Here is a 24,617-nt window from a genome sequence, read left to right as displayed (position 1 = left end):
TTTGCAGACAAATCCCCCCACAAGCTAGATATCTGGGTTAACAGAAGCCATTCAAATTAACGGTCCCCCCACCAGGGGTGCAGATCTTAACCACACACAGCAGACAGTTGGGACCCAAATTAGCAAGAACCCCCCAGCTTGGCAATCTTAGCTCTGTGTTGGATAACTGCAAACTGGAGTTTGCAGGGAGCTATGAGAGAAGCAAACTCTACCTTGATGAAACTAAAGCTGCTATTGTTGTAACCTTTACAAAGCTGTGTGACATGAAATGCCACCTCTGTTTGCTTGGCCTTTTCAGAAACTGGTGCTGCAGAGTTGGAAAACTGACCATGAAGGGCACACAGAGCAACAAGGCGACTAGGAATCTGTCCCTCTGGGGGAGGCTGCATGCAGCCCTGTCCCTAATCTACTACCCTCCGGAAGGGCTGGATTCAAATCCCCAACTTCCAGGGGTAGGATAATTGGCCAACCTTTTAAAGTCCATTACACATGAAGGGCCCTGTGGAGGAGGAAGGGGGCGGAGTGAAAGAATTCATGGCATGACAGACTCTCTCTCCAACCAGTGAAATTGATCACCTGTGGGTTCAGGATTGGCAAGTCCTGGGAAAGGGCAGCTACTGTTGGACTTGCTGGAAACTCCCCTGCCCTCCCTCAGCTGGGGATGTCCTGCCCGGCTCTCCTTAATGGGTTTCTGCCAGCAAAGCACGTGCAGCCCCCCTCCCTTGTCCTGGGCTGGATTTCTGAACTGGGATATTTGGAGGCTGAATTTGCTCGAGGACACATGGTTGAGTGTGGAGCTTGCTGTAAATCTCTAAAATCCCTAGCAAAAAGAAGCATTGCCCAGCTTCTCCTGAACCGTCAAAGGAAAGGGGCAACTTCAGACTGAGAAGCCAATTATTCTGGAGGATGTCTAGGCCCCATTCTGGAAAAGGCAGAAATGGCTCAGAAGCAGATTGGCAGAAAGGTCCCGCATAGAAATGTGAAGGAGGTGAGGATGATGAGGTGGCCTTAGCTGGTCCACAGGTCACCTGGGCTGAAATCCCCAGAGGCTTCCTGAGGCAAATGACTCTGAGCCAGAAACTACTAACGACCGGTGAACACCATCTCTGGAAGCATCACATGGCACTTGCTGCCACTCTCTGAGCTTCTTTAGGTTTTGAGACCACCCCATCAAGCTCTGTCCTCCCTTGCCTTTCAGCAAAAGCCCACCTACCCCCATCACCGCTGCCCAGCCTCACAGTCAGAGCCATGAGACCACCCAAGCATGAGCCAGGTCTCCAGGGGAATGCCTCCCTCTCTGGATCAGGCACGTGTCCAAAAGCCCCCACATCAGAACCGTTATCTGGTCCGACTCAGTTGCTTCACTCAGTTCGCCCATCTGATCCTTTGTGGCCAAAAAACGGGCAGCCTCTCCGAGGAGCTCGAAGGCAAAAAGAATGACAGCTGCCTGTCATCAGCAGTGCATTGCTAACCGTTACTTCCAAACCCATGTGTGCCCCTTCCCAGCATGGTAAATGGGGAAGGGGGGAATGTTGTGGGACCCGAAGATACATCACCAAATATCCAAGACAAAGTCTGGGGCCACCCAGAGAAAAGATGGACTGAAACCAACTTCCAGTTCCTCCAAGAGTTTCAGAAGAAATCACCAACTGCGGAGAGACCTGGGCGCATTAACAGGATTTCATTTCTCTGCTCCTGTGCCCAGGTCTCCACCTGAGTGATCCAAGACCAACTCTGTCCTACAGCCAGGTCTAAGTCAGAGTCTGGAGCAACTCTGGATCTTCTGTCTCCTCCAAGAGTTCCTGAAGCTACAGCAGCCTTGACTTCAGCACCTGGAGAAAGAAACAGACTGGTCCCCAACTGGCAGCAGTTAAACCTGGCCAGTTCAAGGGAAGAACCTCTGAACTCTGCCTGCTCCACAGAGGCATCATGGCCTCTGAAATCCCTGGCAAAGCAGAGTCCCTTAGGCAGAGTCTCTTACGGCAAATAGACATTTCCTCAAGAAACAACCAATGAAATTATCCATGCAGAAGTTACTAAACAGTGTGCTGGATATCCAACCACAATGCTACCCAACACCAGCAGGAATCTGAGTTATTTCACTTATGAATGCACAAACGGATAAATAACTCAAGACAGCAAACATTCCTAACACTCCTTCCTCCTCCTGTGTTCCCCACAGTAAGGACCTTGTAAATAGGGGAGGGTTGAGAAAGCGCAATTGTCCCAAAGTCACCCAGTTGGCTTTCATGCCTAAGGTGGGACTAGATACACCCACACACCCACCAGTGGTGGAATTCAAAATTTTTGACTTCTGGTTCTGTGAGCGTGGCATGGCTTTGTGGGTGTGGCTTTGTGGGTGTGGCAGGGGAAGGTTACTGCAAAATCCCCATTCCCTCCCCACCAGACTAACCTGCTTTCCAGCTCTGTTCTCTTGAAAAGAAGATCAGCTGGGGGGCTGGGAGGAAGTGGGGCGGGACCAGCCTATTTGCCGGTTCTCCAAACTACTCAAAATGTCCACTACCAGTTCTCCAGAACCTGTCAGAACTGGCTGAATACCACCTCTAACAGACAGACAGACAGACAGACAGACAGACAGACAGACACACACACACACACACACACACCAATTTCTAGGCCAGCACCTGCCTGCTCACCACAGTGTAAGTCTTATTAGGATGAGCTCAACCGTTTTCATTCTTAAACTGCTCCAGAGTTGCTCAGACTTCCTGCTCTTATGCTTCATGGCCACATCACAGCACCTGACACAGGGCAGGATTCTCAGGAATCACGATTTCAAATTCCTGGAAGGTTTTGTCCTTTTATGTCTCACCAGCCCATATGATTACTTGATAGGTCAGTACTATCAGGCCTCTTGGCTGGGTGGGTAGGCAATAAAATGCAAGTATATATTTCCAAGAATGAACTGGATTATTGTAGAAAAGCTAAAGAAGAAGTCAGTGACTACAGAGAAATGCATGACTTAGACGTAGCAAAATGAAGGTGCTGTTTCTTGCACCTCCACACAACATAAAGCAAAGAGATCGTCCTTTTCGGCTGGAAGCAACAATTTAGACCTGTCTCTTGTTTTAGTAACTGACGTGGCTGGTGTCGTGCTGTCTGCTTGTGACAGAATCACAGGTATATTCTGCAAAAGTCAAGCCAAGCCTGTTGAGTCAACTAAACAGAAAGACGCATCTAACGCTTTATACTGCACACGGCTTAGACCAGTGATGGGCAACCTTTTTGGCGTGGTGTGTCAAAAATCGGCAAAAAATCGAGCATAACTCGCGTTGTGTGTCACTTCGACAAAAACATAATTTTGCGCAATTTATAGTTTAAACTACAAAAATATATAATTGCAATATAATTGTATTTAATAAACCAAAAACAAATTATTTAACATACCTGCTTAGTAACTTCTTTGTTCATCAGTCACTTTTTTCAATGCCATTGTAACTCTGGTCACTAAATGTTTTCCCCCTCCTCGAGACTCCTCACTTCTTCCTTCATTCCTCTTGCTTATCTACCTTCACCTTATCTGTCTTCTGCTCTTTCCCTCTCTTCCTTCCTTTCTCCTTCCATCCTCTCTTCTTTCCTCACTCACTCCCTTTCTCCTTTCCTCTTCCTTCCTCCTTCCATTCTTTCAGCTTCATTTCTTTTGCCTATCTACCTTCTCTGTCTTTCTGCTCTTTCCATTTCTCTCTTCCTCTTCGCTTCTGTTCCTTCCTCCTTCCCTCCTTCCCTCTTTCTTCCTTCTTCCTTCCTTCTGCCTATCTACCTTCACCTTCTCTGTCTTTCTGCTCTTTCCCTGTCTTCCCCTTTCCTCCCTCCCTCCCTTCTTTCCTTTCTAGTTCCATCTTTTCTTCTTTCCTCTCTCCCTCCCTTTTTCTTTTTTCCTTCCTTCCTCTTTCCTCTTGCCTATCAACTTCATCCTCTTTGTCTTTCTGCTCTTTCCCTCTCTTCCCCTTTTCTTCCTACCTCCTTCCCTCTTTTCTCCCTCCCTTCTTCTTTTTCTTCTTTTTTTATTCCATCTTCCTCCTTCTCCTCCCATTCTTTCTCCTTCCATCCATCTTTTCTCCTTCCATCTTCTCCCCCCTCCCTTCTTCTTTTCCTTCCCCCCTCCCTCCTTCCTTCCTCTCCTTCCCTTTCTCGCACACAGGAAGGGGAGGGGAGGCTTTCTAGTCGCTTTCACAGCATAATTTCTTTATCTAACTTTTAAAAAACAGTGTGCAAATCAAACTTTTTTCGTAACCTGCGAAGCACCAAGTTATTATCTTCTGTTGTTACAAATTCGCAGCTACTCCATTCTTTCCGATAGGGAACTGCATTTCCCAAGATGCCTCAGGTCCTCAAAGCGCTGAACGCGGTTTTGCAATTGACTCCAGCGAGGCCTGGTAGCCGCTGGCTGGGGTGGCTGTCAAGGCGCTGACAGCGGAGCAGACGCACCGTTTGTTACTGCTTCCAGCAATCGAGACGGACGAGGGAAGCGGCGGTGGCGGACGTCAGCAGCGACTGTAACGACCACGCGGGCGAGGTGCGGAGGAAGAACGGAAGGTCCCTCCCGCCCGCGACGACGGCTCCAGCCATGGACGAGCAGGCTGGCCCCGGCGTCTTCTTCAACAACAACAACAACGCGCTGCTCTTGCCGCCACCTCCGGGTGGGAAGCAACCACGCCTTGCAGACTCGCTTCCCACCGCAGCACAGGGGCCGCACAGGCGTGGTTGCTTCCCATCCGGAGGTGGCGGCAAGAGCAGTGCGTTGTTGTTGTTGGGGCCAGCCTGCTCATCCATGGCTGGAGCCGTCGTCACGGACGGGAGGGACCTTCCGTTCTTCCTCCGCACCTCGCCCGAGCAGTCGTTACAGTCGCTGCCGACGTCCGCCACCGCCGCTTCTAATTAATATAATTCACTCTCTCTCCAGCACACAAACGCAAATGCATAGGGCAGCCCACCTCACACACAGGTAACTCCGGGCAGCTTACAACATTATGATGCACGTTTCCCCATAGGAGAGGAGATGGGGAAGCCGGGGGCCCAGAGATCACCCGGGGGATGCCGAGGATGCCTTACCAATCGAAAGCCGGCATACCTCGTCATAATGGGGGATGGATTTCTTGCCAGGAAACGCGAGGGTTGGACAACGGTGGAGGCTCGGGTTTGTTTTTTTCCCCGGGAATAAAAGTGAACATAAGACTTCTAAATCCCCAGCAAGAAAAGAAATGCAACTGTAGTGGTCTCTCCCCCCCTTCCTCTAAAGAACAAATGTTATCCTGCCGCAGAAGCGAAGAAATCTCAGATTTCGCCCTTCTGCAACAGCCTCCCTCGGGATCCCGCTCCTCCGCTACAGATGCATCGCGCCCCAACAGCGGAACGTCTGGTCACCTTAGGGATGAATCCTGTGCGTGTCACCCCAAATGGCTACGCGTGTCAGCACTGACACGCGTGTCATAGGTTCGCCATCACTGGCTTAGACCATGCTAGGAAATGCAAGGAGGGAACACAGTTGGCCGGCTCATCTGAAGGGCCCTTTCTGCAGCTATTGCACAGAGTGGCTCTCTGAAGTCCTTGATAAATCCTCTGGATCTTACAGGTCTTTTACACACCAGACCTGCACTGGGAGCTTTCCATCTCCCTTGCTAGGAAGGGAGAAAAGAACGGTGGGAGTTCTCTAAATGGAATGGGCTTCCTTCTCTCTAGAGTGCTTCCTAGGTCTGTGCCCTGGCTTCAAATAACAAGCAACGTTTCTTTATGTTTGAGGTAACATCTTATTCGGGGGGAAACTTCTGCCCTCAATGCCAAACAAAACAGAAGCAAAGCAAGATGTCAAAATCTGAGTAGCATGAAAGATGTCCCCGCAGGTCGAAATCCACCGAGGGCTCTTCTCACGGCCTCACTGAAGTAAACCAGAACAACGGTTATAAAAGAGCAGGCTTCAGTCTCACTTGATACACGCAGCTGCAACATTTCACAGTGTGGGAAGAAGAGTGGCCAAGAAATCCAAGGAGATTCTGCAGAACATTAGGATGAAAAGAATGCCTTTCACAGCATCCTTGCAAATTCCCCAAGTGCTGTGCAGAGGTCTTTCAGGAACAAAACAGCAGGAGAAAAATAAAATCCATGTATGCTGCACAGGATGACGGCAGAATGAGAAGCGCTTGATGGTGTCCCGTGTTTCCAATCTTACCTGGCTGAAGCTTTGCTAAGAAGGCTTGCCCAGTGGCTTCCCAGGCTATTCAACTGGCTGACGATTTTCTCCCTGTCTGCTGGTTCAGCCGAGCGGGCGATTCTGCCACCCTCCGCTTGGATCATCTCAACAGTAGCTTTCCGATCGTCCAGGAGACGTTGCAGCAACTTTGCATAAGGTCAAGAGAAGGAGCATTTACCAATTTCTTCCACTTGCACAACTAATGAACGTATCATCATAGTAGTAATGTTATACTTTTATTATAGAGAGTCCTTGCTATGTTGGTATTTTATCTCACCCACTTTACCGATTTACATGTTGTATATTTTAAAATTCTGCTCATTATTGACCGAATAAACATTACACTACTATCCCCATTTTTTTCAGGAATTCCCCTTTTGCCAATCTCCCAGCTGCAGGAAATGTGAATGCAATGACTAAACTCCCCTTCCCCTCCTGTGATTATAGTTACATTGCTTTAGATCTGCTCACCTTCTGCTCCTGGATTTGAGCCTTCACCACTTTGTATTCAGCAGATGGCGGCTTCTGGTTGGAGATGAGCTCCTCCGTGTCAGTCAACCAGCTGAGCAAAGGCTCCAAGGCGTCCTGGAACTTCCCACAATGGAGCAGGGCTTCCTGCAGTTGGGCAACCCTCTGGGCCACCTGCATTTTGACAAAACATGCCCCCCTGTCACTAGAGTGGCTGCCCTTGCTAGCCAGGCATCCAATTAAATGGGATTTCAGTGGCTTACGTCTTCCTTTTTAAGTTGCCCCTCTCCCCCTTTCTCTTTCTTGCTTGGCAACCCCTTCCCCAATGTATTCAATGTATACACTGAAGGCTCCTTGGGATATGAAGTCCTTTTTTTTACATCCTCCTCCAGACAGAGTTGAGAACTGCACCCGGAGGTCTGTTGGAGAGAGGGGGAGGGGGTAGACACATGTGCTGGTCCCAGTTTTCTAGTAGGCCAGTGGCTAGAACAGGGATGCAGCCAAGCAGAGAGATGAATGGATACTTTTATTATGGTCATTGACTAGAATTGCGAACAAGCACATTAAAAATGAAGCAAAAACAGAACAAGTGGGTTTGTCAGTGGATCCTCAACAGAGAAATGTAGGCTCAGTTCTCAGCTCTTGCTCTGGATTGATCAGCATTTACAGCCAGGGGCTCCCAACCCAGAGGACCTCTTCTAGTGGCAAATGGGCACTTCAAACACAGAGTTTGTACCACAGAGGGAGCCAAGTTTTCACAGACAAGGACTCTTGTCAGGTACTACTCTGCATACAGCCCAGTGGACCATCAACAGGCTATTCCCCGACCAAACCCAGCCCTGTTTCCACCAGGGAACTCAGCAGCATTTGGAGGTCAGTCCAGACCTTGGGATCCCATTCAGTTCACATTTGGGAGCGTTTGCTAGGAAGTGCCCACGCAGCGCTTACGTTTTTGTTGAGGGTATTCCACCGAGTGTTGATCTCCTCCATGTCATGCTCCAAGCCCTGGACATCACAGTTCTTCCCTGCACTCTGGACAAGCCCTTGTCCAAGCCCATTGACCTGCTGCAGCTTTAACTGAAGGGGGTCAACTTGCTCCTTCTGGAATTGCTGAGAAGATGGGAAGAGGGAAAAAGGCAAATGAATTCCATTATAAATATTCGCAAAATCTTTACCTGATTAAGGACTCGAGGTAAGATGTAATTTCCATGGCTGCTAATTTTATCCTTAAACAGTCTGTGAGGTTTTTTTAAAGAATAGACGGGGAAATTCTGGCTCAAGTGAACTTCATAGCTCTAGAAGAGTTTGAATCCAGATCTCCTGAGTCTAAATCCAACATTCTACCATCAAACCATGCAACCAATAAGCATCTGTGGGAGCTGCTGGCCAACATCTTCTCCCTCCAGCAAGCTGCAGTCTGCAAACAAACACCAACAGATTCTGCATCGAAGGATCCAACTGACTAATCAAGGAAACTTTGGAAATTGACACAATAGATTTGATGTTGGAAATTAAAGGTGTTTGTGGGGCAGATTTCACTAATGGAGAAAGGACTCAATGTAGTAAAACCCGAAAGAAGCTCAGTGACATAACATCAACAGGAATCCGGTTCTATCCATTTAGGATTGATGCTACAATCTCAATGCCAAAAGCACACCTGGAAAGTCCAGGACACACACTGTACTTTCTGCACAAGCATTCCCCTTCGCCCCAAGCACAGGTCAATTTTCTGTTCTACACTAGTTTATTACTCTACACAATTACTACCCCTCCACCGCTCTAGAGATCCAGAAATACCCACCCACTTTACCATAGTTTCATACATCCTGCTTTCCACTCTTCCAGATGTTATAAACATATCACTTGGTCAAAAGCTAAAAGTGCATTATTGAGTTCTTCTCCAAAATTCTTCACACATGTGAAAAAGCCAAACAATTTGGGAAGAAAGGGAATGGAGAAGCCTCTCAAAGTTTCAGCTCCACAATTCTGGATCTCCTAGAAGCCACAAACACCTGACAGATCACACGTGGGATGACAAAACAGAGCAATGGCTCATTTGTGTGAGGATATGGAACAAAGAATAACAGGGTTGAAAGAGATTTTGGAGGTCATCTAGTACAACCTCCTGCTCAAGCAGGAGTCCATTCCAGACAAGAGGATGTCCAGTGTCTTCTTAAAAGCCTGCAGTGATGGAGTAAGTACCACAACTTCTGAAGGCAAGCCATTCCACTGGTTGATTGTTCTCACTGTTAAGACATTTGATTCCAGGTTGGTTCTCTCCTTGATAAGCTTCCATCCGTTGCTTCTTCTCCTGCCTTCAGGTGCTTTGGAAAATAAGTTGACACCCCCCCCCTTTGGCAGTCTCTCAAATATTGGAAGGCTGCAATATCACTCCTAATCCTTTTCTTTGTTAGGCTAGGCATACTTAGTTCCTTCAGCTGTTCATTGTACAATTTAACCTCCACATCACCTATCATCTTTACTGCTCTTCTCACTCTTTCTAGAATCCCAGCATCTTTTTTGTATCATTATGACCAGAACTAGCCCCAATATTCCAAGTATGGTCTTACAAGTGTAAAGTGAAGCAAAGCTATCCTTTCACATGATGTTGATACTGTCCCTCTGCTGATGCATCCTAGAACTATATTGGCATTTTGGCAGCTGGCTCAGACTTAAGTGGTCATCCAATAGGACATCTATATCTCTCTCATAGTTACTACTGTTGGGCCAGGGATTGCCTTTTCTATAGCTGTGCAATTGGTTTTTCCTGACTATGTGCAGGACCTTACTTTTCTCAACAGTGAACTACATCTTGTTGGATAGACCCAAACGTTCAAGTCTGTCAAGATCCTTCTGAATATGAAGTCTATCTTCTAAAGTGTTGGCCATTCCCTCTGGTTTGGTGTTCGAAGAATTTGATGAGTTCCCCTCCCTTGTCTAAATTATTTGTAAAGATGATGAAGAGCATGAGCCCAAGACATAACCTTGGGGTACCCGCTGCATGCTTCCTTCTATGTAGTAGTAGTTCCATTGAGGATTATACATTGAGTGTGGCTGGTCAGCCAACTGCAAATCCATCTGGGGTGATGCTGTCTATCCCATGTTGTTCTATCTTACCAAGAAGTAGGGATATTTCAAGTCCAAGTATATAATGTCCACTGATCCACTAATTTAGTCACTTTCTCAAAGAAGGCAATACAATTTGTCTGGCATGATTTATTTCTAACAATGCCGGCTTCTAGGTTATCGCCTTATTCATTTCTAGGTGTCCACAATTTTGCTGCTTGATTATCTTTTCCAGGATTTTCTCAGGTACCGATGTCAGGCTGATTAGTCCATAGTTTCCTGAGTTCCCTTTTTTCCCCTTGGCAAGAGCAACTCTTTTCCTCAAGAGGCAAGGTGAGGCTAACCAGGGGGAAATTAAACCAAACCCTCTGAACTGAGGACATTGTGAATGTTATCCAATTTCTGCCCAAAAGGCAATGCCCAGGAGGAATCAGCAAGAAATCTGACATATATTCTATCCCAATAACATAGCTAGCAAGTGGGAGTTGAACCCCCAGGAGGGGGAAAGCTGTTCCACAAGACACGGAGTACCCCCCACCTGGACAGCCCCCTCAAGGGAGCCAGCCCCACTCCAAAGAAACCTTTCCAACTGAGGAGGGGGAATGTGTTGAGGATTTGAGGCATTATAGGTACTATAATCTTCGGCAGAAGCCAGTTTTACAATGGCTGCCCCAAAGCACTCCTGGAAAACACAGCACCAAGCACACATGGGCCCACTCAGACAGGCAGTTGATTATCCCAGAGAGACTGCAGAGGCAAAGGACGTCATTGCTGTGACTGAACTGTAACCTGAGTTAGTGTCTCAGCCCCCCCCCCAGTTCTCATCAAGGGTGTGTGTGTGTGAGAGGGGGGGGGGGAGCAATATTTAGACTTGCAAGATTCTGTTATTATAATCTTAAAGAAGGATTATCCTGCCTCCCTTTGGCTTCCCACTCCTGTCTAGCTTGAAGGGCTGACAGTATCACAAGCTTTGGAGGAGGCCCTGGGTGCTACCTGAGGGCCTCCCTGTCTTTACTTCTCATGATTTTTGTGGCTGAGAAAGAAGATAAATAATTTCTTAAACCATTTATGCTTAACAGGTGGCATTTTAGTGAGCCAGGCAGGTCTTAATTTAAAGTCTGAAACCTCTAAGATTAAACCAACAATTGAAGGAAACACTCATGCAGTGGAAAAGCAACCTGGGCCTCGAATGGTGAAAGGGAGGAGGAACCTCGTGAGGGCAGGGAGAGCGAAGGACTTCTCCCCAAAGCCAGGAGATCAGCCAGCAGTCCTCAGGGAGGACCTTTTGGCCAGACAAGCACCTTCTCCAAGAGAGACTCAGAGGAACTGCTCATCTTCAGATCTTACCCAGCTGGTAAGGGAACCAGAAGCAGTTTGCTAAAAAAAAGTGGCAAGGAGACCTGGAGTTCTCCATCAGAAGGGACCATTTTGTTTCTTTCTTTCTTTGTTTATAATGGCCCAAATCCCAAAGGACTCTGGGTAGTGTACAAAATATTGATCATATGCCCCTCCTCAAAAGCACCCAGGCCACTGCTGGCCGAGCTTGCCTTCTCCGTTCCAGGAACACCTTCCCCTCCCTCAGTCCCAAGCAGTAGAGGCCAAGTGGACGCTGACTCCCTGCCCGGAAACCAGGGAGGGGCTGACAGGAGTAACTCCAGCCTGTCTAAGCAAAGGCTGCCCAGAGGATAAACCTCTGCCCAGAGCCATTCCCCCCTCTTCCCCCCCCCCCCGGCCATCAATGCAAAGGGCTCCCTGTCATTATTACGAAAGCTGAATAATCAAATGGCATTGCTGATAGGCCTTTGTTTGCCCTCGGATGCTACACAATGGAGGCAAAACACTGCCATTTCCTTTCCTGGCCAGATCCTTCAGTATCAACACAATGTATTTGGCTGACACCCGGTTACGTCCCTCCTCCAATCACTTCCACCTCACTCTTGCATCCAGTGCAAAAACCGCTCATTGACCTTAACATTTATTTTGTGACACTAATATTAAAAAAAAAGAACAGCAGCAGAAATGATATAAGGTTGAGATGCATCTTGCAAGTCAAGGAGCTCGCCTGAAGGGTCATTTCGGCTGCATCTTTGGGACATTGCTGCTTTTAGTCTTTGGATGACTCTTTCTCCTCTAGGTCCCCACAAGTCGATGGCCATCCCTCCAAAGCCAGCACTCTTTCTGTATTCCACGTTTTTGTGCTGTTTGGAGGTTTTGACTGAAGCGGCCTAAAAGCACCTGAAAGAAATACCTATACAGAGTTGCCTTCCCTGCCCCCCACCTGGCCTTGCCATTGCCTTTGTACTCTGAAAATGCAGGTGGAGTCACAGATCCACTCCAAAATTCATCCTTTGAAATCTTATTTCTGGAGGAACAGGAAGCTTTCGCCATTCTCTTGCGTGGGGCACCATTAGGAGAAGCATAAGCTGGCAAACCTGCCTCTGGGGTTCTTTGATCCCAGTAATAAGGCAGCCCTCTGATCTGCACTGCAAACGACATGACAAATAGTCCATTGTCACCCAGCATTTTCAGGACTTTATCCACCTACAGGTCTTACAGTGACATCTCAAAACAAGGAGAGAGCAATATCGACGATTCTGTGATGCTTTGTGGTAGAGTAATCATTTTGCAAAAACAAGATTTTAACAGCATCATTGGGAGTGGAATATCTGAATTCTCACATCAAGAGATTCTGGACTATCTCTGAAGATGAACTCAAAGGGTTTTTAACATATCATAATTGTTACTGATAAAGTGCTTGTGCTCTGCAACCTGCATTTGCATCACCATCCTGACTTCTGGGTCTCCCCCTCCCCAACAAACACCTCCCCTGCCCAATTTAAATCCTGCGTCTGTGAAGCCATGGCCTGGGTGAATGGAGATGTCATTCATGAAAGCGCCTGGTTTTTTTTAATAAAATGGGTTAGTCTGAAAAGGTGTCAGCAGGCTGCTACATTTAACACTACAAAACCATGTGGCCTTTCAAGATGATTACGAAAACACATGCCAATATGATAAGCATGGCCGTATTAAAGTCTGGGCTGTCCTCAGTGAAAATGACTTTTTTAATGTGATTTTACAATTTTTGTTTTCAAACACTGTTTTGCATGATATTTTTCATTTTAAAGTGTAAACTTCACAGAGTGGTCTGAGCAGTCTCTAAATTTAGCAAAATGAACCAATAAAAAGCTGGTCACAGGATGGCACTTTGCTCCTGAGAGATAAGCCTGCTCAGCAAACGACACCCACCTCCCCCACTTTCAGCAGCCTCCTCTCTTGCAAGGCTGTGATGAAGAAGTTTTTTTTTGGGGGGGGGGACAAATGGGGAGGAAGGGCAAGCCTCACAACCCTCGCAGGAGCTCACAACCCACCTGAACAGTGTTTCTCAACCTTAAACAACTTAAAGATGTAAAAAGGCCAAAAGTATCAAAAATAATGAAAAAAGGTTCTTTCAACATGTAGAAGTCAAGAGAAAAGTCAAGGAAATGACTGGTCCCCCAATGGAAGATGATGGTAAGGAAGGAAGGTGGCAGCAGGAAGAGCTCATTCTTTGCATCTGGTTCATGGAAAAGGAAAGAATATCCCAAACTACCAAAAGCAGAACTGTAATAGACAGACTTGTAGGAAGTTAGCACCCACCCATCTCCTAGAAGAATTAAATATTCTAGGAAATATTAAAAAGGCAGAATATTATATTTCCCTGGATGAGAAAAGGAGATACATGCTCTTGGGAAGCAGCCCCCACCTTTGTTAATAGCCCCAGATAGGTAGGCCATCCTTTCTACAGGATAAAAAGCTGGGGCAGTTTATCTACAACACAAAAGACCTTCACCCTCAGGATAGGATTAGCCCATTCCACCACATGGCACCTGGAAAGATTGCATCATCCAGCAAGGTTCAACCAAGCCTGGGACTCAAGACAGCCTACAAAGGTATCCCTGCATGGTCCCATGGGAGCCTGACAACCAATCAAAATACATGCCCTTGCCACAGGGACAGGAAACAAGTTCAAAGCCCAAGAGAGGATATAAATCCCCTCCTCTCTCTTTCACCCATGTGCTCTTTTTTGTCCAGGACCTCAAACCATGTGGTCCTGTTCACCATTAAACCATCTTTCCAAACAGCCTCCATGTTTCCAGTCTTTCTCCCCACTTGGAACTGAACCCAGAAGGACATTTCTTCTAATAGAATACAAGTCAAAATAGGTGAGAGAATGGTAAGATAATATCTGCCCTTTCTAGACGAGTTCAAATCAGATGGATTACATCCCAAGGTTCTGAAGGAAGTGGCAGACATGTTCTCAGAATCACTGAACCGTATGTCCCAAAGGTGTTTTTTTCCAAAAGGTAACTGGGCTTTCTCCGTTTTTTTTCCTTCAAAAACAAGTTACTTCTTATCCAAGAAGCTTTTTCAGTTCCATTTCGGTTATCATCCCAGAAACTTCTTCAGTTTGAGAAGAAGTTAAGAAGTTTTTTTTTTTTTCAAAGAAAAAAACTAAGAAAGTCCAGTTGCCTTTTGGAAAAAGCAGCTTAGGAACAACAATGACCTAGATGATTGAGACTCTCCATAGACACTGAATGTGGTTTCCATCTTCAAAAAAAGAAAAGAAAAATGGATCCAGGCAACTACAGACAAATCAGCCTGACAATTAATACTTGGGAAAATCTTGGAAAAGATAATCAAGCAGTAGAACTGCAAATTCCTAGAAACAAGCAAAGCTACTACTAGAAGTCCCAAAAGTGGTTTTCAAAAGGCAGCTGGATTTCTTTGTTATTTCCTTGAAGACGTTTCTCTTCTTGTCCAATAAACCTTTTCTCTTTGAGAAGAGAAACGTCTTCAAGGAAAAAAAACCTGAAGAAAGTCCAGTTGCCTTTTGAAAAGCTCCTTTGGGACAACCATGACCTGGATGACTGACAATTTTCATAGATGATTACTAGAAGCCAACATAGGTTTGTCAAAAACAGATCATGCTAATCTTATTGCATTTTTTGACAAAGGAACTACTAGTAAAATGCTGTGGATGACTTCAGTAAGGCATTTAACCACAACCTACTTGTTGGTAAGATAAAAAAATGCATGACCAACAACATCCACATCAGATGGATTTGTAACTGGGCTAACCAGCCACATTCAATGTGCAGTCCTCAATGGAACTACATCGTTGTGGGGTACTCCACAGTATGCATGCAGTGGTGTACCCCAAGGTTCTTACTTGAGGCTCAATACTCTTCAATATCTTCATAAACAATGTAGACAAAGAAATAGGGGAACTCATCAAATTTGTAGATAGCATCAAGCTAATAGAAATAGCAAACATTTTAGAAGACAAGCTTGAAATCCAGAAAGATCTAGACAAACTTGAATACTGAGCCCTATCCAACAAAATGTCATTTAGTGTTGAGAAAAGCAAGGTCTTACACTTGGGTAAGAAAAAATAAATGTGCAGGTATAGAATAGGTGGTACCTGGCTCAAGAACAGTAACTATGAGAGGAATCCAGGGACAACCACAAGTGGACAACTTAAATATGAGCCAGCAGTGTGCTGCAGCTGCCAAAAAAGGCAATGCAGTCCTAGGCTGCATCAAAAGAGGAAAAGTACTAAGATCACATGAAGGATTGGTACTGCTGTATACTGCCTTAATAAGACCACACATCGGAACAGTGTGTCCAATTTTGGTCACTGAAATAAAAAAAGATGTTGAGACTCTGGAAAAGAGTGCAGAAAAGAACAACAGAGACAATTAGGGGACTGGCAGTTAAAACATATGAAGAGGCTTGCAGGAACTGGGTATGTCTAGTCTTATGAAAAGAAGGACTAGGGGTGACATGATAGCAGTCTTCCAATTATTTGAGGGGCTTTCACAAAGAAGAGAGGGTCAACTTATTTTCCAAAGCATCTGAGGGAAAAACAAGAAACAATGGATGGAAATTTATCAGATCTAAACCTAAAACTAAGAAGAACTTAGTGGAATGGGTTGCATTTAAAAATTGTAGGTGCACCCTATGGGGGACATGATAGTATCATGGGAGTATTTGGGAGGCTGCCACAAAAGGAGGATGTCAATTTATTTTCCAAAGCACCAGAAACCATGGATGGAAAGTAATCAAGGAGAGAAGCAAGCTGGAATTAAGGAGAAACTTCCTAACAGCTTGCCATCTGAAGTTGTGGGTGCTTCATCACTGGAAATAGTATTGGGTCTCCTATTTGAGCAGGGGGTTTGACTAGAAGACCTCCAAGGTCCCTTCCAGCTCTATTCTGATTGACTAAGTCCCAGAATTCTCCAGTCAAAATGGCTGGCTGGGGAAATCTGGGAGTTGAAGTTCACTACATACCTTGAAGTTGCTTAATTGGGAAGTACTGCTCTGGAGGAAGAGTGTGAAACCCCACAAGGCCAGTGGTTTCTCTAGTCCTTCAAGGTCAACAAGGCTGGAGGGCTCCCCTGGGATTCTGGCACAATTTTAGACTCTGTTGGGGACTGAAGTCAGGACATTGTCTAAACGAAGGCCTGTGGCTGAGTTGCAGTCCTGCTTCTGATCAAAAGCAGAGTTGTTGCTCAGAGGCAGAACTGAGATTTCTCTGCTCCCAAACAGCCCTAAGCAAATAAGGAATCAGAGTGAGGGCAGCTTTAAGCCTTTCAGTCAACTAAACACTTAACAGCTACTTTGAAACAATATGATGTCCAAGTGGTCAGTGGTAAAGGACCAAGTTCTGCTGCAGACCTAGTGAGCAACTGGAAGACTCCAGGGCTCTCCCTGGGGGGTGGGGGGAAGAATTAGCCTTGACTTATCACATTCAGCCATTTGTCTCCAGAAATGGAAACATGCCAAGAGATTAAATGAAGATGCTGTCCAGAGCCATGGAGTTATTCTGCAGCAAGTAGAATTGATGACAATGCAAGAGCCGACAGCTCCCCAGCCTCTTCTGTGGAAACAGCTTACTCCTCCTGCCATAGACTGTCTGATATACATGGGCGGGTTGCCTGCAAGAGCCCCAGACTGATAAACCAAACACCATGACTCCTTCTTCCTACACCCTCTGGGATAATCTGAAATGCAAACTTTTCACTTGGGGCAAGCAGCACACACACACACTTGAAACCAGGAACAGCTGCAGGATATGGATGGCAACATCCACAAAGCAGGCAGGTTCAGCGGGGAAGTTTAAACATGCAAATCAAATTTAACAACCGCCTCAACAGAAAATACTTGGAATCCCAGCTTGGTGCTTCAAATAGAGAATGCACAGAAAATTCCAGAGCGTTGGGTCACCACCTTCAGCTTGAAATGGAGTTCCAATCTTGTCTTTGATACAGACAAATGGAAGAAGGCAGAGGCTGGGAACTAAGCTGTTTGGGGGAGGTGGTGGTAGGGTCATGGTGTCATTCCTTTTCACAGGAGGCTTTGCGTCCACACAGACCCCAAACTTCACAGGCAATGTTGAAGCAATGCAGAGTCTGATCACTTTGCTTCATTGAATTTGGCAGGACCCAAATTCAAATCTTATTCAGGTGAGTTGGAAGCCGGCAAATTATTATCTGTGAGTATAATTGAGATGACTGTGGCAACCACAAGAAAGCTCCATGTGCCTTGGAAGTCTGGAAATAAAAGGGGAGGAGAACAACGAAACCAGAATGACCTTGAATTAAACCCGATCCTCTCCATATAGCTTCCTCCTCTGACTGGGGGCTTCTTGTCTCTCTTGGCAGAAACACCAGATCAGCCGCGTCAACACAGAACATTTTTCACCAGCTTCCAAACTGTCTGCCTCTTGTGCAAAGATATCTCTCAATTTGGGACACTGGGAGACAAAGCTTTTTTTGTGCCCAATCATCATCTCCTCCTTCTCCTTTCGAAGGAGGGAAGGGAAGAGAAACTGGCTAATAATTCACATTCAATCCTGGCCTGGCCTGAAGCTCCTCCTGTTTCCTAATTGCAGGCTGGATTTGAACATTTTGGCTGCAGGAAGCTGTAACGGACACAAACAGTCCATCTCAGCCCAGCGTCAGAGAGACAGTTGTCCACATTTAGATTTCAAAATAGTTTCTCAAACTTCTGGCTGGTTTTACTTTTTTGTTTTTGGAAATGCACAACCGTTTGAAGTGTGAGAAACAAGGAAAAACAAAAAACACATAACGGTTACAAAACTATCTTAGCTTGCTTGGTAACGGTCAAAGTCAGAATCCACAGGAAAAAAAGCCATTTTATAGAAGAAATATTAATGCAAATTTACACAAAAGTCATTCCTATCCCTAATTGTTACAATACAGAGAGGGAGATTTTAAAAGATTTAAGGAAACATTTCCAGTTACTTCTCTTCCATGTACAGGGGGCTGCCTTTGTTATTTAAAGTAGACTTCTGTGCCAAAGCTTAATTTGCCTTACATCATTTTGCTCTTAGCAACCCATTCTTTCAGTTACTACCCCTACAGTTATGCATGCTCAATCACAAGTGTTCTGCAGAAAATGCAGGATTCCTTCTTTAAAGAAGTATTTTATGAAAGCCTCAAGCTACTCAACTGCCAAGGCCATTCAATAGAAAACCCAACTGCCATTCAACAGGAAAGAGATCTTCAGCTATACTGTAATAGGAGAGAGGAGTTAAATATACATTCTTTTGTCCTTCATAAATGATATCAGTCAGTCAGTTAACTACGGATTAACTCCTCCTCAACTCCAAATAAAACAATTTCATATTAGATAGAACAGTGACTGAGTAACTAGGAAACAAATACCTCATTATCTGGGACCAGTTCACTGCTTCCAGGAGTGCTTCCAGGAGTGGAGAAGGAAGACAGGGCCTCCATGCCTGACATAGCATGGGTCTCCTCTTCAGCTTCAGAGGCAGGCAACTGAGCTGGGCTGGATGGTACATCCCTTGAGGTGTCAAATGCCAGGATCAGAAGGCTACTTTCCCACTGAGAAAGATGCTCTTCTAGACTTACATTAAATGGCAAAATACTCTCATCCATCCCTTGGACCACTTGCATAGATTCCTCTGAGGAACTGGGTATCATGGTCCACTCTTCCTGAATAGGCAGCTCCTCTTTGTCTGGACACTGAATGGGGCAGAGCGGCATGGGGAGAGACGAGATCTCTTGTGCAGTTTGTAATGCTGGTATCATCTCCTGGCTGTTGCACACCCACGTGGCTGTTTCAGAGTCATCTCCATCACCAATTAAACTTGTAGCATCTTCAACAGATAGATCCAGAGCTAAGATTGAATTCAGTGAACCTGACAAGGACAACAATGTGAAGTCCGTTGCATTAATAGTGCAGAGACCCATGATGGTGCTGGCAAGGCCCTCTACAGTATCTGGAAGGACATCGCTATCCTCATCCCTAGGCAAAGGACTGAAAGAAGTAGCTTCCCCTTCAAGCCTGCCTGCAAAATCTCCAACACTATCTTGGGCCTCCCATGAGCAATCCATAGGACCTGATGGGCGGGAGTGTGCATCTACAAACTTGGCATCCCTTTCCCCTTCCTCTGTTACCTCACTACTCCCACTCTGCCCAAAAAGCAATTCCAGGATCCCAGGATCCATGAAGTCTCTCTCCACAACTGGATCAACTGTTGCCTGCTCAGTTATTTTTGGCTCTTCCTCTTGAAGAAAAGTAGTACTCACTACCTCTTCTGTAGCGCTTACTGGCCACGGCAAAAGCTCAAGCTGGCACCTATTGCTAGTGTCGATAGATTTCCGGTGGTCTAAGGATCCTGTGCGTCTTATGGACTCCTTGGAACCCTGTATCATTTCGGAATCGCTTGGTAAAGGTGGCCAAAAATCCCCCATCCCTTTTGTTTCCTCTGGATGGATGGCAAACAGAATGTTCTCTTTGTCTAGCTTTACAACATCATCCTCAGAGCCCAGTTCAGGGACATCCCAATTTGAAAAGTCCACCATCATTTCTGAAGAATTCAGCTCGTAAGAAGAAAACAGCTCTGGTTCCTCAGGGCTCACCACCCCTTCAATCAGATCAAATTCTTGCTGAGAATTCAGATCCTCAGCAATGGTAGCAAATTCATCCTGGCTCAGGGATGTCCTCTCTGTCCCACTGAACAGAGGAGACATTTCCTCCTCAGCGACATGAATGCAGGGGGCTTGTGCTCTGCAGCAAGGCACATGAACTGGAACCACAGACTCTCTCCATATCGAGTCCAACTGGCCTTTGGCCTTGTGACTTTTTGCCACTTCCTCAGTCGTTAGCAATTCTGCTCTATCCTCTTCCCCCAGAGTAACAGAAGATGAATGATCGCAACAATATTGCGATTCAATATCTTTTGCAACTGCAGGATTGGGAAGCATCCCTTTCTCTGAGTCCCCGGAAGTGTCCTGTTCAGAAAAAGAGTCTGACAGTATCGGCTCTGTTGCACTTGCTACTTGAGAACCAAAAGTGGCATCAAAATCTTCTAGATCAGACACCATGGCTGAGTCAGCCACACTGATTTCATGGTGAGTTAAGTGTTGGGATGGTTTTGCCCCAGCCTCCGAGGGCAAGTCCAAATTCTCCAGTAGGTCCAGCCCTTCTGAAGAAAACGTCACATTTTGAACCTCAAATTCAGTTGGAGCTTCCCCATCTTTCTCCTCCTCATTCATGCAAAGCTTTTCTAGTTCAAGGAACATCTGCACAGAGTCCGTGTCAGAAAATTGCTCTGGGGCAGGAGGACCGAGGCAGAGTTCCAAACCAGAGGCAAATCCTGCCCCTTCCCCTCGGATTGTTACAGCTTCAGCACTGCAAACCCCACCACCCTCTCCAAGAAGAGCGCTAAAGTCTTGATGTGTTTCCTGGGGAACCAGAGCAGAGCTGGCAGCCTGAGGCTCTGAGTCATCCCAGGGTTCTTGCTGGTGCAATGGGTGGTTATAGGTTCCTTGGACTCCAGCAACCTTCTCTACAGCTTCCTCGACTGTCACGAATGGAAGGCATAATTGTCCCCTTTCTTCAGAGATACCTGTCAAACAGCCCTTTGTTTCCTCAGTCGCCTTCCCCTTTTCTGACAGGGAGCCTTCCTCCCACTCCTCAGCTTCCATCATGATCAATCGCTCATCCTCTTCAAATCTCAACTCAGATTCTGTCTTCTCACGGAGACCAGGGCTGAGGAGGACACCCATCCCTGGATCCAGGAGCTCTTCGCTCAGGCAGGGAGACAGGGGCACAGTCTCTATCACACACTCGGAATCATCTGCCTCCATGGTGTCCTGGTTCCCCCGGAGGCCTGGGGCCTTGAGAGGGTTTTTCAGTAGCCTGGGCCATGTTGCACTCACAAGACGATGGCCCTTCCGCCTGCCCCCAGTTAAATCGATCACCATGTTTTCTGGTTCCAGAAAGGCCTGGCACTCTTCCTGAGAAAACTCACACAAGGCTTCCCTTGGTGGTCTCGCCTTCTGAAGGTCTGGCAGCCCAGAGGGCCTGGGCACATGCTCCAGGGTCAAGGGCTCCGACAGGGATTCCCTGGGGTCTGAGGGGCTGCAGGTTTCGGCCGCAGTGAGAGACCCAGGCTTCTCTTGCAAGGAGGGGTCGGAAGCAGCCGTTTCGGAGACTTCGCTCAGGGAGGCTTCAATTCTCTCAGCAAATTCAGGGAAATTTGGTGGCATAAACGATTTCCAGGAGCGTCTATTGATATTCTCCTTTTTCTCCAAGTTGGGCCGTCGCCTTGGAGGTGCCGGGGCTGACTTGGAGACATCGCTGCTGAGTTTCAAAGCATCAAAAATAACTCTTTCATCTAACTTTTTGTTCTCTGGTACTTTTGATTCCAGAGCACCGGGAGCCCCTAAAGTCCCGTTGCTAGAAATGGTGCTACTGTCTCCTTTCTCTAGGCTGCTCTTGGAAGGTTGAGTCAGCTTGGAGCCCTGATCGATCTGCTCGTTTATTCTCATGGTGTCATAGATAGACCTTTGGGGAACGTAGCAGTCCTCTATGTAGCCGTCTTCATCCTCTCCTTTCCCCAAACAAGCAGGACTCTGCCTTAAACAGTCAGGTCTGCTTAATGGCTTACCCATACTTTAAAAGGGCAAAATCTCAGCAGAGATCGGGAGCAGAAGCGGCACAAAGGAACACTGCAACCCCCGCCGTCCGCTCTGCTTTTAGAAGTCCACGGGCGGCCTTGGAGAGTTGGAGTCCTTAAAATCCCCGGAGAACGGGAAGGCCACGATTTATATTCCGCGTTCGAAAGAGGCGGCCCTTCCCCGGGGAAACGCTGAAGCGAGGCCGAGGGCGACGCATTACGCCGCTTCTGCAGGGATGCCGGCGGTCCCGAGCCGGGCGAGAGAGGCGAGCGGGGCCTTCGCCAAGGCGGGGTCGGAGCGGGCCAACGGTCCTGGGCAGGCGGGCCTCCTCCCCAGCGCCGCCCCCCGCGGAGGCCCCAGCCGTTAGCGCCCGCCGGCAAAGAGGGCCCGACGCGTCTCCGACGGCGCCCGCCGAGCACTGCCTCCTGGCGGAACAAAGGCCGGCCTCTCCGGCGCTTCGCTGCCCCGGCCCGCAGGGCTCCGCTCGGCACGGGCGACGGCAAAGCAGCGGCCGGTGCTGCGCCTGGCCCGCCGCCGCGGCTCGGCTCGCTGGGCTGGACGGGGGTGGAGCTGCCTGGCGGTCCAGTCGCGGCAAGTTCTTCATGCCGGAGCAAACGGGCGGGCGGTGGGCGCTTCTCGGTTGCGCAGCCGCCGGAGGGTCGCGCCTCTTCACGGGCAGGCTCCGGCGCTACGGGCTGGCAGAGGCCGAGGGGAGGGCGCGGGAGGCTGGCGCGGGGCCCCGGGGCCGGGCGGGCTGCGCGCGAGCCCCACCATGGCCAGCCGCGCAAGGAAACCGCGCCGCTCTCCGCCTGCCAGGAAGTTAGTTGGAGCCTTTTGTGCGGCGCGCTGGCGGTCGGGCCGGCCTCGCAGTGCCCGGCCAACGGTCCGTGCCGAGCTCGGCCGGGGGCGGCATGTCAAGCGGCTCCCGCTCTGCCCGCCTGCCCTTCCCCGCGGGGCTGCAGCTGTCGCGGTCCGCCCTGCGCCCAAACTTCTTGCCGGGGGAACAAAAGGCTGCGCGGCGAGGCCGGTTCGGATGGATGGATGCGGAGGGGGCGGCGGCGGCGGCGGCGGCTGGCTGGCTGGCTGGCAACCGCTCCGCCTCCGCCGCCGCCTCCTCCTCGCCCTCGCAGGGGCGGGCTTGCCGGGCGACTTCGAGCAGCGGACGGTCCGCCCTCGCAAGCTCAGTTCGCGGGCGGATGCCAGGCCGGAGAGGGTGCCGCCAACCCCGACGGGAAAGGCGAGGAGGCGGAGGCCGGTGGGCGAGGGGAGGAAAATGCAGACGCGCCGAGGGGCGGTCGGAGCGGCCGCGAAACCCCGGAACCAGACCGAGCCCCGCCGCGCCCGCCGCCCGTCCCCAGTGCCGACTCCCCGCTGCTCTCCGGCCTTTAGCCGAGAGGGGGACGGGAGGCCGGCGGCGCGCCATCCCTTTGGGCATCCACAGAAATCGCTCGACCTGAGCTGGGGCAGCTGAAGTGGACATTATAACCGTCCAATAGAAAAGGAAAGCCGCGATTTAGAGTCTGTGCAGAGGGCAAGTTTCCACACCAAGGATGGCCTTTCTCCCTGAGAGGCCAGTCATAGATACATCTGATGAATGAACAAACAAATAAACAAACAATCTACCTTTGTGTTTTCTGAAGCTCAACGACTCATTTTTTACACACACACACACACACACCTCCTATTTTTAAAATTGTGCTGGGCTTATGTGCTTGTGTAGGCATTCCACCCAGGGAAAAGTTACTATGGGGGTCTGGAGTGCCTCTTGCTCACAGCTTCCCTTGCAAAGCACCTCTGCCATAAGGCTCAGAAGAACCACTTGGCAGCCAGGCTCCCAACAAGGAAAGTTCAGTCCTTAGCACACAAAGGGCCTTTCTCTGGATCTGAATTTGGGCTACCACAATAGCCTCCAAGGCAGATTAAAACTGGCCTAAGCTTTTCCTCCGTCTTGTTTAGAAAAGCAGGAAGCAGAAAGTGATGAAAAGTGGTGTGAAAGAGAACCACAAACAGGTGAATTTGGGGAGGGCCATGGAGAGGAAATGCTGCAGAATCCCCATTTGGGATGTGCTGGCATGAAATGCAGTGCCCACAGCTGGTACTGCCACAGCTGCCAGACACAGATACTTGCCTGGAGCCTCACTGCCAGAGTCCATCCACTGACGGCTAAAGCAATGAGAAGCTGCTGCGGAGCATGAACACTTATCTGTGCCTTGGCAGCTTCCCCAGTCAATGATCACCTGCGAATGATGAAGATCAGCAGCTAATAAGCTGCCTTTCCAGCCCCAAGAAAGAGCACAGAAAGAGCACTGGGACTTTTGAACAATGTGCTGAAGAACATGCCTGATAATGCTGAGGACAGCCAAGCAAAAAAACAGGGGCTCATCAGGCAAATCAGCCCAGATTTCTCACTCAAGGCACCAATGCCCAGTCTCAAATTCTCCCAACGCTCTCGAGAAGGCGCCAGTGCTGGGAAAATGGAGGAAAGAGAACAACCAGCATTAAGATAGTTGGACTCAATTATAGTGGCAGGGGATGTCCCATAGGCAGGTTGGGACCCTCCTGGAGAAAAACCATCCATCTAAGAGTCAACAGTGACTTGGTGCCTAATCTGCTGCCTTTCAGGAGGAGGAGACTTGGCAGAGCATGAGAAAGTCCTCTCCAGGAAAGCTGAAGCAGCTCCTCTCCTCTGCCAACACTCTCCCCCCCCCCCCCCTGTCTTGTTCCCAATGAGCTGCTGCCCCCGTGGCAGATTCTGCTGAACAGAATCACAGGAGGTCTGAATGCAGCCAGCATATAGCAGTGTCCCGCCACCCCTGCAGATCCCTCCTCCATGCGACCCAAGCTTGCCACATCACAGGGGGCTCCATGTAACCCAGAGA

The 24,617-nt window shown here is 48.3% G+C and overlaps 1 protein-coding gene across 1 annotated transcript in view; it reads right to left on the bottom strand.

The window, feature by feature from the left end:
• The window catches only part of MACF1 (microtubule actin crosslinking factor 1), a 350,069-nt gene that overhangs the window by 41,121 nt on the left and 284,331 nt on the right, over positions 1 to 24,617 (bottom strand). Inside the window, 3 exon segments of the mRNA XM_032227099.1 lie at positions 6,188 to 6,354; positions 6,680 to 6,850; positions 7,625 to 7,786. Of these exon segments, the coding sequence (XP_032082990.1) occupies positions 6,188 to 6,354; positions 6,680 to 6,850; positions 7,625 to 7,786 (500 nt within the window).

The sequence above is a fragment of the Thamnophis elegans genome, chromosome 12 (genome assembly GCF_009769535.1).
Source record: "Thamnophis elegans isolate rThaEle1 chromosome 12, rThaEle1.pri, whole genome shotgun sequence".
NCBI classification, from domain to species: Eukaryota; Metazoa; Chordata; class Lepidosauria; order Squamata; family Colubridae; genus Thamnophis; species Thamnophis elegans.
This window is presented reverse-complemented; position numbering and strand designations above follow the sequence as displayed.